Consider the following 13,910-nt stretch of genomic DNA (forward strand, 5'->3'; position numbering starts at 1 on the left):
CAACAAGAATGGTGAAGTATTTGATTTATATTGATTCTAAGTTATTCTATAAATAAATGAAATTATGTCTTTTATATTATATGTTGAAATGGATTCTGAATTCTGATAAAAATATTCAGTTTAAATTGTATTTCTTTTTAATCATATGAAATAACGTGGAAGCCGTATGTACACTTAAGAAATACCCAAAGAAGAAATGGGAAAGGGTGATGGGAAGCCATTGAGCTATCCCCGTAAACAAAGGTATACAACTTGGGAGAACCGCGCAACTCCAAGTTGATGTCGGAATCCTACGGAGACCAAGAGTCCCTAGGCGGTATGATCTATCGTAATAAGTCCCCGCGGAATCGACCGTGTTGGCAAGGGCAACAAGCTAGTGGGAGCTGGAGTGCCCTGGGAATTAAATTAAATCGTTATAATGAGAATGTAACGGATTTGTAATTATTATGTTTGTTAGTTAATTATTCTCGTTCAGTTCTCAGTAAGTTGTTCACTTTAAAAATGATCTTCTTATATTTAAATTTGCAAGTAGTTGTATTTCTTTAAAATGAATTCTCTTAGTCTGGTTTAGAAAATCTCTATAAATTATCATGTTGAAAAAGTATTTGTTCAGTTTATTTGAATTGATAAATAAATATGGATCTTGATCTGTTGTTTAGATTGAACTATCATACCTGCCAGGTTACTATCACTCTGCTTGACGTTGTTTTCTCCCCAGGATTAGAGGATGCCCACGAGGGTGCGTTTGCGCACGAGGACGTTTAGGAGCATAGAGCGATGGGAGAAATAATTGAAATGACGATACCTTTGTCGACGTCTCGGTTTTATTTGAGAAATTTCTAGTTTGGATTTTATTTAGTAGAACATGTTATTGAAATGTCGATGTTATTGTAAGGAACATTTTAGTTATGGAATAAGAATGGCAATTGTTTAAGTTTCATAGATGGTTTGTTTAAAAAATAATAATATTGTGAGTATTTTGACTGGTGTTTGCTTGTAGCGATCCGGTCACGGGAATCGGATCGTTACAATTGAACGGTTGGATCATCCCATGAAGTGGGCCGTACATACCTTTTTGACTGTCCAGATTTAAACAGAGCCCTGAAAATCACTTTATTGTTCAACACCTACCCTTGTTTAAATCTGTTGATACCACTTAGTGGTATTAACTCAATGATCTCTCTTTAATGGATTTTAATGTTTCCTGAGTTATAACATTATCCTGATGATCTCCCTCATAAAACCACCGAAGTTTGATTACAAATGAAATACTAACATGAACCACCGAAGTTCAAGTTTTACTTAAGAAGGACCTTCAACTTCTAATGATTCATTATCCTCTAAATCATAGTAAAAAAATCCTATGAAAGTATTTTCCTTGAGAAATATTTTTCCTGCATTCCAAACAGGGTGTAATGGAAAGGGAAATGCTATCAACACTGCCTAGTCTTAATAATGCCACTCCTTTCTTCATTTTACATTCTTGGAGAAAGAATCTTTCAACAGCTAATTAAGAAAGTGCTTAATAAAGTGAGGAGTGCCAATATCACTTCAAAAAATGGAAATATAATGTACATAAGGAGGAATACAGGGAGACGCTTCTCACCAAACAAACCTGGAGACGCAATCTTCCCCGGAAACCCTTTCCCTCTCGCTCTCTCCTCCTCCCAAAACCCTCTCATTTTTTCCCGATTCCGGCGAAAATCGTTGAAGATTTCCGGCGGAGAGCTCCTTTCTCTGGAAGAAAAACCTCGGCGTTCAAAAGTCCAGCAGTTTCCCGGATTACAGAGGTTAGGTATTTTTTTTTAATGTTCCCCCATTCTGTTTCTTTCCATTAGCAAGAGAATGAAACAAACAGAGGTTAGTGTTGTTTCTAAAATGCAACAAAACCCTAGATTTGGAAAGAATAAAAGTTAACAAAAATAATTATAACACGGGATACTGTAACTGTCTGTAACAAGGGAAGCATAAGCAAGAAATTATTTTTAAACTGAGACTGTTAGAAACATTCCCAATCAAATTTAAGTACCCTTTGTTGATTGCCAACATTTTTGCTTGTTTCTTTGGAGCATCATATTTGTTTAATTCCCTAGAGGACCTGCTTGGATTTCAAGAAAAAAACATTTCTGGCAGAATTTTTTCTTGTTAAAGGTAAATGATAAGATTATGGTTAATTTAGAGGGATATTATAATAAATTGAAGGTCCCCACTATTAAAAGTTTTATAGTGTTGGTTCAAGTTGTCAAAGAAATAGGAAATTTTAGAAATATTTTTCTTTTCTAAAATTTTCCAAAAAATTCCTGCAATCCAAACAGGGCCTAAAGTAATTTTTTTTGCTTATTTCTAAGGAGCAACAAATTTGTTTAATTCCCTAAAGTAAATTTGCTTTAATATTCAAACAGTGGTGGGACCTTTGCTGGTTCTGGCGACAATTTTAGTAGCATGGAAACTGTTGCAGATGAAGGTAATGAGTCGATAGAATCCCATGGATGCATGGAAGATGATGTTAATGGAAGTGGTCTTCTACTGGAACCAATGGATGTCGAACCTCATATGTACGAGGGCAACGATGTGGAAGAAGAACACTGTGCTGAAAGGGACTTAACTACATCCGAAGGAGATGCGAATGGAGTAGAATATGTTGGAGAGCCATATGTAGGTATGGAGTTTAAATCTGAAGGGGATGCACGGTTGTATTATAATGTATATGCTAGGCATGTGGGTTTTGGCACCCGTGTAAGGTACTCCCATCGTTCTGAGCGTGACAAGACATTGGTTGTTCAGCGATATGTATGTTCTAAGGAGGGCTTCCGTGCAAACAAGGAAGGTACACGCAAGCGTGATCGAGCGATCACAAGGGTAGGTTGCAATGCAATGATGACTGTGAAGAAGGTAAGTCCTGGAAAATGGGTTGTCAAGAATTTTGAGAAGGAACATAACCATGAACTTGTGAGTCCAATTCAAGTGCAATTCCTTCGTTCACACAGGAGTAAATCTGGTAGTACAAGAAATCCGATCACAGACGTGCACAGCTCAGTGGTAAGCACAGGTAATATTATCCCAGGTTTAACTGTTCAGTCTGGTGGAAATAGCAATATTGGCTTCAACGAGCGAGATTGCATAAATTATGTTGATACCATGCGGCAGAAGAACCTTGCTGTGGGAGATGCTCAAGCTATCCTTGACTACTTCAAGCACATGCAAAACGAGAATCCATCATTCTTTTATGCAGTACAAGTTGATAAGGAAGATCGTCTGACCAATGTTTTTTGGGTTGATGCTACATCTAGGATGTCTTATAACTACTTTGGTGACGTGGTTACCTTTGACACAACATATTTGACGAACAAATATCGCATGCCATATGCTCCGTTTGTAGGAGTTAGCAATCATAATCAATCTGTGTTATTTGGTTGTGCAATACTTGCAGATGATACCAAACCATCATTTGTTTGGCTATTTAAGACATGGCTTGCGGCGATGTCCGGGCGCCATCCAATCTCTATAATTACTGACCAAGATAGAGCTATCCAAGCAGCAGTTGCGGACGTATTCCCAAACACACGCCATCGTTTTTGCATGTGGCATATCCAAAGAAAATTGTTGGAGAAGCTGGGTCATGTATGTCGTGTGCATAAGAATTTTAAAGATGAATTCCAAAAATGCATCTACCAGACTATGACAATAGATGAATTTGAATCAAGCTGGGGGTTGCTCCTTGATACATTTGATCTCAGGCAGAATGAATGGCTTCAATTATTATTCGAAGATCGCCATTATTGGGTTCCAGTGTACTTGAAGGGTACTTTTTTTGCAGAAATGTCAACAACCCAACGTAGCTATGCTTTTTTCGATGGGTACATAAATGTGCACACCAGTCCAGAAGAATTTTTCAGGCAGTATGATAATGCTCTCGACACTCGGTACTATAAGGAAGTCCGGGCAGAATTTTATACAATGTACACCACGCCAAATTTGAAGACATCATCACCTATGGAAAAACACGCAGCATCCCTTTATACTAGAGAAATATTCAAGAAATTACAAGTTGAACTATTTGAATGCTTTGGTTATATTGCAAATAAAATTGCGGAAGATGGGGAAATTGGCACATATGTGGTGGCAAAATTTGGTGAAGAGAATAAGGCTTACACTGTTGCATTTAACACATCTGAAATGAGGGGAAGTTGTAGCTGCCAGAAGTTCGAGTTTGCAGGCATTCTTTGTAGACATTTGTTAAGTGTCTTCAAAGTAACAAATGTTTTTACTCTGCCATCTCATTTCGTCTTGAAGCGGTGGACAAGAAATGCCAAAAGTAGGGCTGTCTCTGATGAGCGCAGCATTGAAGTGCATGGGAATTATCGACAATCTATGATCTTGCGTTACAACGATCTCTGCCATCGATCCATGACATTTTCAGAGGAAGGGGCAAGATCTATTGAGAGCTACAATTTGGCAGTGTGTGCCTTGCAAGGGGCATTGGAAGAAGTTGTTGGCTTGAATGGTAGCGTTGGGGGAGCACAGCCTGACACCCAGGTTAGTGGAATTTATCATCAATAAAAAATGAATTTGGTGAATTAATTTGTCGGTGACATTTTTTTTTTTTTTGAAAATTGACAATTTATTATAGGTTGGGACAAGTTGTCCCCACCCAAAATACAAAATAAGGATCAATGATCCGAAACAGACCCATAAAGGGATTACGAGGAACTAACGACCAACATTTCCTCCCTTAGTTTGATCTTCACTCCAACCCTTATGCATTCACATAAACATGAGCTGTATTTATTAACCAAAGGCCCTTTCAAATGTTTCAGAGACAGTCAGATCGGGGTACATCAGTTCCTACCAATCGGGGTAAAAGGAAGGAAAACATTGCCAAAAGTTGAAGGTAAAAATGTGTTGGCATGACTAGTTAACTCTTATGAGAGCATTTAATCTGAATCAGATTCATGTTTTAACCCTGGATGTTATATTTTATGTCCTTCAAATAACACAAGATAAATTATAGCATATGATTTAGTTTTGGCTATGATTTGTGGACACGAACACGAGTGTCGCGTGCCGACACGGACACAGATTGTCGGACACGACAAACTCCCAAAATTTAAAAACGGAGACACGGCTAAAATAGAAAGTACATATAATCATGATCTTTGGATACGGATTCGTGTGCCGAGTTTTGACATGGATACGAGGTATCTGACATGGAAACCCTTAAAAAATCTAGAAATAGTGCACACTCATACACGCATATACATATAAAGTTGCTAACACTTCTTCCAGTACATTTAAAAGTGTCTAAAGGAGTGTCGACACGTCTGGACACGGGTGTCGTGTCGGATACGACACGTGTATTAACAATAAATTCAAAGTGTCGGCCAAATCATAGAGTTTTGGTTAATCGTTCTAATGGTATGTCATTTGTTTCTATCAGGAACCAGATGACCAAATAGAGACAGGATGCTTATTATGGAAAGGTACAATTTATCCTTACATTTTTTTCATAATGTACATGACCACATGTAGATGTTGTCCATTTTTTATTTTTTTTGGTTGGTAAGCTGGGATTGAACCACCGACCTCAAGGTCAAAGAGCAAAGCCTTTACCATTGAGCTAGAGGCTCAATCACGTAGATGTTGTCCATTGACCAAGCTCATGTACATGAATGCAGAGTTTTGTTACAGAATAAATAGATATCTTGTATGGAGGTAACTTTTAAGTTTTTGCTCAAGGAAAAATGTAGTTTTTATGTTTCACTAGATATGCATTATGATTTCACCATTTCAAAAAAAAAAAAACTAGATATCCATTATGTTGTTTGCAAGTGAGCTTAGCATTGGAATGCATGTTTCAAGAAATGTATTGGTTCTTTCATGGTTAGTTGACTTGGTTCATCTTCTGATCTGCATTAATTCTTGGTCAGTACGGCTTATTCAACTCATCACTGCTCATTTGGATGCCTTCATATTTTTTCTATATTCTTTTCTAATAACTGACGTCCAGATTAATGGTGCTTGTATTTCAAATAGGTGTTACTTCAATCATTTGAATACAGTTCCTGAGGCTCATGGTGCTTGTATTTATTTTGGTCATTGTTTGATAAATAATTTTTAGTCGGTGTGTTTTCTTTGTCCTTTTCTATGTGTGAACTCTGCTAGATCTAGTGTATTGTTTTCCTTTGCTTTTTCTTATTTTCTATACTCATTAGACAGTATACTTTGAGTACTATCGCTTGAGGAACTCACAGTGGCTATGTATAGTCATAGATGCTATCTTGTTAAAATATCAGATTTAGTCACCTGCTCTTGAAATAGCTGTCAGCTGACAAGGAGAAAAATAACACCCATGGTGTAATACAAAAGCATTACAATTGAAGTTCAAGTTCTTGATTTCATTATGATCACCTACTCCTGAAATTATAATAAGATAAATCAGTCACCATGAAAGTCATCTCTACCTGATCCACCACCTTACTTCTAGTGTGGTGTAAGCCTGTACTATGAACACATAATGAGTTCTTGAGCTTCATCCTAAGTTGTTATCCTCACCTGAGATCCTTATGTCCGAATGCATGAGAAATAAATGTATTCGGACGGGATTAGGCATGAATGATAAACTAAGACATCCTCTTGACACTGTTCGTGCGGTGCAAGTTGTAAACAAGGTCCGGCTCTGACAATTCTGACTTACAGTTGCAGTAAAAGATGTGGTTATTGGTTTTGTTGAGGAGAAATCAGTTACTGTATTTGAGGTAATCGTGATTCAGTTTGAGGTTTTAAAACATCCTGGAAAGGTGAGAAAACATAGTCATAGGTGGGAAAGTTCCAGTAGTCTGTGATACTTTTAATGTTTATGAGGAAGAAATGAATGGCTGTGAAAGAGAAATGGCCTAAAGCAAGTAGGTGAAAAATGGGTCTAAATCTGTCAATCTAGATTCTGCATGAATCATGGTGATTTCAAGGCATTTTCTGCAAATTTATCTGATATTTCACTGATATAGCTCACCAGTTTTTAATTGTTGACTAATGATGCTTTATCTGTTGTTTGACAGCTGAGACTTGAGAACTCTTGATTGCTTGGTATACCTCTAAAACAGAGGGTAGGGTAAGATGATGATGAGATATTGGCATTATTAAAGAGGTTGTTGACCTTTCAAGAGAGAGATGTTGGGATATGAGAGAGAATGAGATCATGGTTTACCTTAAACAAGGCTATTTTTATTGTACAAGATAAGGAAGGATGAGGAACTGCCAAGTACAAGCAGATGGTCCTGCTCCAGAGGTCATTTTTATGTAGTGTTATTGGCTGTTGATTTGTTTCTCCATTATCAAACATCCTGTACTATAAAGCAGCTTTTCGATTCGAAAATGTTGGCTGGCGAGAATACTATCCAATTGCTGTGTTGAACGGGACAAAAAGAGTAAATCTGAGAGACTGCAATTACTGATATTGACTGCTTAGCATCAGTTATCGTGTGACAGGTAATAATTTTTTGTACATTGCAACAAACAATTCAAGATATCTTTCTAATTAGCATTGCCTTTCATTATATAGAGCTAAATCAACTCTACAGGAACGGTCCAATATATAAATTACATTGCAACTTTGTTGAGTCGCTTACAGTTTATGATTCTCTAGTGGTGATGTATAATTTCTTTTAACCACCAGAAAAGGGAAAAGAAGAAATTTGGCCAAGGTGATCTCCTTTCTTCCTTTATGGCATTTGGTTGCACTGATTTTCCTTTTGCTTAAAGTTTTAAATTCATTAGAAGCTTAAAACATTAAAAAGTTCTTGGGCCCTGCTGTTTGGATTGCATGAAAAACATTTCGGATGGGATTTTTCTTTTCTTCCCATGATTTAGATGGAAATGAAAAATGATACTATTTTAGTTAATTCAGAGGGATATCATCACAAGTTGAAGGCGTATCTAAATAAAAATTGAACAGGGTTGGTTCAAGTATATTTTCTAGTGTAAAAAAAGTAGAAAATTTTATAAATATTTTTCCTGCATTCTTACTTTATTTGTGCAGGATCTTATATTTTTGTGGAGTGCAGTTTTACGTTGTTTAAGTGGTTTCTTAGTATTTTCTGGAAATTGTGGTGTTTGAGTAACATTTTTATCCGGTGATTTGGGGAGACGGGGCAGAGATGATGCAAGAGTGAAGGAGGCCTGATGGAAAATCGTATTGCAGTGGTAGATTGATTCTCAAAAAATAAGGATATTTTAATTACTAGATACAAAATAAGGTGATTTTCTAGTCAAAAGTCAAAAACCATAGTGCACCGAAAACTTAACTCAGGAAATAAGGGCCCATTTGGATACCTCCCATTTTGTATTTGGATTTGGAATTGAGTTTTGAATACAAATTGAATAGATCCAGCAGCTCATGTAGAGGGAGACTGATGCAGTCCAAAAATCTGGACGCTCTTCATGACGCAACAGCGGATGCAAAATTGATAAAATAAATGAAAAAGGGGCCCTTCGAACATCGTCGTAGGGAATATAATACTTCGATCACCATCGAAGGGGATCTGATTTACTTCGATTCCGTCGAAGTCGAGTTTCTCATAGCGAAACTAGAAAATACTCCTGCAGGTGCTAATCTAAGCAACCAAAAGTTCTCAAAAGCCAAAGGCAAATTTTATTCAATAATCAAAGTCCATTATATTACTTTCATAACATCTATTTATAATAAAATAAACCCTAAAATCTAACTTAAGGCTTAAGCAACTAATCGTAGCCGTTCATATCCTAAAACTTACCATATAGTAATGCCGTAATAAACACTTACCATATCCTAAATAGCGTAATCTTGGGCTCTTTAGATAGGTGATCGAAAAATCTTTCTAAAAACACCAAAATTAGGCCAAAAGAACAAGATTTGATGCCCTAAAAAAATACCACAAATAAAATAACGAAAATCCAAATTAAAGAATAAGAAAGTTGTCCCACACCAACGAACCGAACTATTCTTGGTGATTTCCATCCGCATCAGAGACAGAGAGGGAAGGGGGTACTTCCTAGTGGAGGGGAGAGGTTGAGGAGCAAAGATGGTGAAGGAAATTGCCACATCTATGGATTTCCAATTTCTTATTTCCACAACAAATTTAGAAATCTGATTTTTTTCACTGCCAGCTACTGAATTAGAAATCCAAGAATTTGATCCAATCCAAATTACAATGCAAAAAGGGCTGCAAATGTGAGAAATCCAAATCAAAATCTTCTCAGCATCCAAACAGGCCCTAAGGGTATTTCAATTATTCAGCACAAAATCAAGTTAATCTGCCACCACCAGATAAGGTCACATGTAGACCTGGCAAACGGGTGGGCCGGGCCGGGTTTCACCTGACCCGTACGGGTTCGTGTCAAACGGGCCAGGTAAAAAATGACCCGGAAATTTACGGTCACTATTTGGTTGACGCGGACCCCATCTGTACGGGCCGGGTGGACTCCTGGGTCACTCATTTTGTTTAATGAATTTTTGTTGTTTTTATAGGGATTTGCTAGCCACATTCGCCAAAGGCTACTTCACGCCCATCCTTTGGCAATTGGATGTGATCATGTGATGATAGTCATTTATGTTGACTCTTTTCCAGGTTTGTCTTATTCATTGACGTGGTGCAAACTGCAAAGGATGGGGGAAGTACGTTTCTGCAAAGATGGCTAGCAATAATAATCATACGAGTAAGGTACTTAGTTTTGGGGAAAAATTACAGTAAAAATGCTTTAAATTAGAAAAAATACCGAAAGAAGGTACTTCTATAGAAAGATTACGGAAGCATGAAAATATGAAAACTATGGGACAATGGCCTAAAATAACATGTTGTTTCACTTCTCTAGGGGCACCTGCGAGTCCACTCGGACCGGCCCAGTTTTTACGGTCCGGGTGGACCCACGGGTCGTTTTCAAACAGGTCATAAATGACTGAATGAGTGACCTGGACCCGGAAAATACGGGCTGGCCGGGTCGACCTGCGGTTCCTGGTCACTTCTTGCCAGGTCTAGTCACATGTGAAGAGCTCACCACACAACTTATAGTTTAAAAGAGAGTGAAATTATATGGTGCCCGGCCGTGAAGTCCCTCACGACAAAACTACCACCCTTGATGTTTGATCCAACAGCAGCCTCATAAAAAAGTGGGCTGCTGACCACAAGCTTCAAATTTACCAACCGGTGCATGGTTTGGATCCCCCTTAGCTCATCGGGGGATACATGGATTACTCTCCTAGATGCTCCTGAATTAAATTTTGATGGGACTTCTAGCGGGCATTGGGGATTGGAGGAGTCTCTAGAGGGAAGTTGTTAAATGGTTTCCTATACGTTCAGGTGTCCAACACTCAAATGAGGCAGAAATTTTTGCATCGCTAACCTTCCTCTATATTTTTGGGGAATTAGCAGGCCATTTATAGGCTGAGGTGCTAAAGCAATTAATTGCATGGGTGTTGAATAAATATTTTCGGACCAAAGGAGGTTAACAAACAAACACACACTTGGGACACCTATTCAGCAAATCTTGCCTGCACCTTTGCTGACACGTTTCGCCACTTGTATTCAATGGTTCACGTAGACACATAGTGTCCATGACATAGCGTGATACAAAAAAAATAAATTCTGACCATCCGATCGGAAGACCTGGATAATGATTGTGGCCCATTTTTTTCTCAGTACCTCAATCCCACTAAACAAGTGGATGAAGATACACATTGAGGATTGGGTGGGGCCCACAAATAGTGAAGACCGGTACTTTACTTGTATCCAAGGCTTTAAATTTCGGTTTCAGGCGAAATTTCGGTCCTTCCCGAAACCGAAATTTCGGCCGAAATCACAAAATTTGATTTCGGCTGAAATTTGGTAAAAGCTCTCGAAATATCATTAAAATAATATTAACTTATCAATTATTTCGCTGATATCGTAAATTTCAGTTTCGGTGCGATTTCGTTTCAGTCCCAACCAAAATCCAAAATTCGGTCGAAATTTAAAACCATGCTTGTATGAACAGAGATGACCAGAGAAAGTTGATATGATCGACCGACAAAGGGTGGCCCTGTGGGTCCAGATTTGAAGATTAACAGAGATCTCGTTCGCACCGGTTAAAACCATGACAAGATTTTTTTTGCTTCGAAAGCTACTTCAAAAGTACCCATCGATACTTTGTATATGGATTTTTTTCCTTAGAAAAATATGAAAACACCATATAATTATTGTAAACCCAGAAAGCCCATCACAAGCATAAAATTTACCAGTCAGTGTAGGATCCATTACAAAAAGATCAGCTGCTCACTTAGCTGAAAGAGTCCCGGTCAAGTATACAAACCCATCCATGTATCCTTTTGCAAAGATTTCAAACAGGAATGACCAGGCCCTTTTTAGCCATACTGTCTAGAACACCATTGAGTGGTTTACATAAACCCACAATCTAAAAGTTTGATGATACTGCAAGTACAGACAACTGGGAGAAGATGAAAAGAAAGAAAATTAGTCACATAGCCTATGAAGATGGTAACAAGCAAAGTAAGATGAATACGAGTCTGGTTCTTTGAATGACCAATACTGTGCCAACTGTATCACATACTATCAGGTTTATAAGGAAGGCCAGCCTCCTCATATGTATCTTCTAGTACTTGTCAACTGTCAGCTTCAACCAATTTTCCAACACAATCAATTAGTTGTTGCAATCTAAACACTAGTTCAGTATGTCAGTTGAATGTAGTCTTTAAAAGCCGAGCAGATGACAAAACGGGCCAACACATAAATGAGTTGTTGCAATCTAAAACCTAGTTCAGTATGTCGGTTGAATGGAGCTTACAAAAACCAGAGCGATGACAATAGTGGGAAAAGGACTCAATTCGCTCGAAATCGCTTTAACCCCATTTCAAACCAGTCTGAAGCATACCATTCCAAAGAGAAAAAAACAGTCTTAAGCATGACATAGGCATGATACATTAAAATATTTTCATAAGAAACAGAGTTAAAAATAAAACTAAGTAAAATAAATTTTGAGGCTGCCGTTTTTGTCACCGTGGATCGAGTTAAGAGCATCATTTTCTAGTCATTCTCGGGTTTGTACTGTATGGTTTTTTAGTTCTTGGAATGAGGTATGTGTACCAGAACGGTGGTGGTGGAGATAGGATGTGTAGAAGTAAAACAAACAGTCTGGTTCATGATTAACTGTCCAATTCATTCTACTTCGATGGTTTGATCTGTCAATCCAACAACTTGAAGTAGTTTCTGAGCAACAGGAGAGGATTGATAAGATAAGAAACTGGTGATTCAGGTCAAACCAGACCAAGATCCAACCCTTACTGTCAAGTCTAGTTTGAGAACACTGGATTCCCAAAGTGCATATAACTATGTTTGAATTCACCAGGTCACTGATAAGTTCAGTTCCGACTCTTCTTTTGATAAATACTTCCAATTGTACTTATAACATGTCACATTCCAGCAGCAGAACCAAAATGAAAAACTACGCACTAATACACAACACAATTTGAGAATGATCTCCAACTACAACATCTAGGTCATTAGTAAAATATCTAATATCCAAATTCAGTATTTCTTGTAAATCGTCAAAGGGCAAACTATGTTCCTTTTGACAAACCCAAAACACTAGTATCAATCAACTATAGTATCCCAAGACTAGCAGCTCATATCTCTCACTGGAAGTGGAAAAGGTGGAACAGCAATTTCATCTAAATAAAATATGAGGTAATTGTTGACATCTTAACCTTCAATATCAAAACAACAAGATGGGAATGAACCTCTATGGCAGGATGCATGAGGAATTAAAAAAAAATCAGATAGTCAATAGATTTTGTGCCTGTGTGTCTTGACCATGCAAGAAGAACAAGGGGACCACGAAATCATTTTAACTAGCCAACCGATGGAGCCCTAGTATCACTACTTCGATATTTACATTTCAAGATCTCAAGAAAAGTCCCTAGTTCCTCAAAGCTTCATGAATAAGATATTCAAAAGAAAAAATCAGAAAAAGGAAATAGCAAATTACAAGGCATTTTTCTCACAAAATAAAAAGGCACCGTCAAATTCCAACCTTATGTCTGTATAAAGTTTACTGGCACTTAGAATATTATTAATCATGACACGATCCAACACAGTGAAGTTATACCGAAAAAGCACTCTCTGTAGCTAAAAATCATTACAAGTCATATTATTGCATCCAGCAAACAACGAGGGCAAAGGTAGAAAAGATGAAACCCGGCTTACTTTCAAGTCTTGGGCAAATGCATCAATTTCTGGTTTCGTTTAAATTCTCTCCAGGTAAATCTGACACGTAGATATAGCATGCAAACATGTTCACAAAGAACCCTCTATGGACAACACATAACATAATATAGCTTAAAGCTAATAAGTAAAAACAAGGAAGGATATAACCACTCAACTGGGATAAACACTCTTAAAACAGAAACACAATAAATGATTATACCATCTGTGATATTGGGTATAGGGGTGCAACTTTGGTCGGGTTTTACCCGACCCGCATCGTCCCGACCCGAAAAGAGCATGGGTCGGGTTTAAAAATCATGGGCCTTGGGTAGGGTCGGGTTTTAGTTTAAAAACCCGGCTCAATCTTGGGTAGGGTCGGGTTTAAAGAAAAAAAACTTGAAACCCGACCTGACTTATGTAGGTGTACTATGACATTTTTAATTATCTCTTGAATAACATAGCAAATTATTTTTTAATATATTGATATAATTGTTTTCATTGAGGTGATCATGTTTGTGATGTGGAAATATAGTTTCCTTCTTAAATTTATACACTTGATTACATAACTTAAGAGATTTTTGGTGTGAAGATATGTTTTTTTTTTTTCTAGTACGCGTCAACGTGAAAAAACTCGACCCGACTGGAGAATTATCATGGGTAGGGTTGGGTTTGGGAATCGTG

The 13,910-nt window shown here is 37.6% G+C and overlaps 1 protein-coding gene across 3 annotated transcripts; it reads left to right on the forward strand.

Annotated features, from left to right (window-relative positions):
• Window positions 1–1,550: 1,550 nt before the first annotated feature.
• Window positions 1,551–7,616, forward strand: LOC143861142 (protein FAR1-RELATED SEQUENCE 5-like). 3 transcript variants are annotated; one of them, XM_077372065.1, is made up of 5 exons: window positions 1,551–1,790; window positions 2,403–4,536; window positions 4,818–4,891; window positions 5,438–5,480; window positions 7,056–7,616. In XM_077372065.1, exons 1-3 carry the CDS (start codon window positions 1,570–1,572, stop codon window positions 4,887–4,889), a joined length of 2,427 nt encoding a protein of 808 aa, XP_077228180.1. In that variant the 5' UTR covers window positions 1,551–1,569; the 3' UTR covers window positions 4,890–4,891; window positions 5,438–5,480; window positions 7,056–7,616. The 3 variants fall into 3 exon arrangements, with proteins under 3 accessions (XP_077228180.1, XP_077228181.1, XP_077228182.1); XM_077372067.1 differs by having other exon boundaries at window positions 1,665–1,795; XM_077372066.1 differs by lacking the exon at window positions 5,438–5,480.
• Window positions 7,617–13,910: the final 6,294 nt, after the last annotated feature.

The sequence above is a fragment of the Tasmannia lanceolata genome, unplaced genomic scaffold (assembly GCF_043159265.1).
Source record: "Tasmannia lanceolata isolate RefF3 unplaced genomic scaffold, GAP_Taslan_0.1 ptg000037l, whole genome shotgun sequence".
Classification (NCBI taxonomy): Eukaryota; Viridiplantae; Streptophyta; class Magnoliopsida; order Canellales; family Winteraceae; genus Tasmannia; species Tasmannia lanceolata.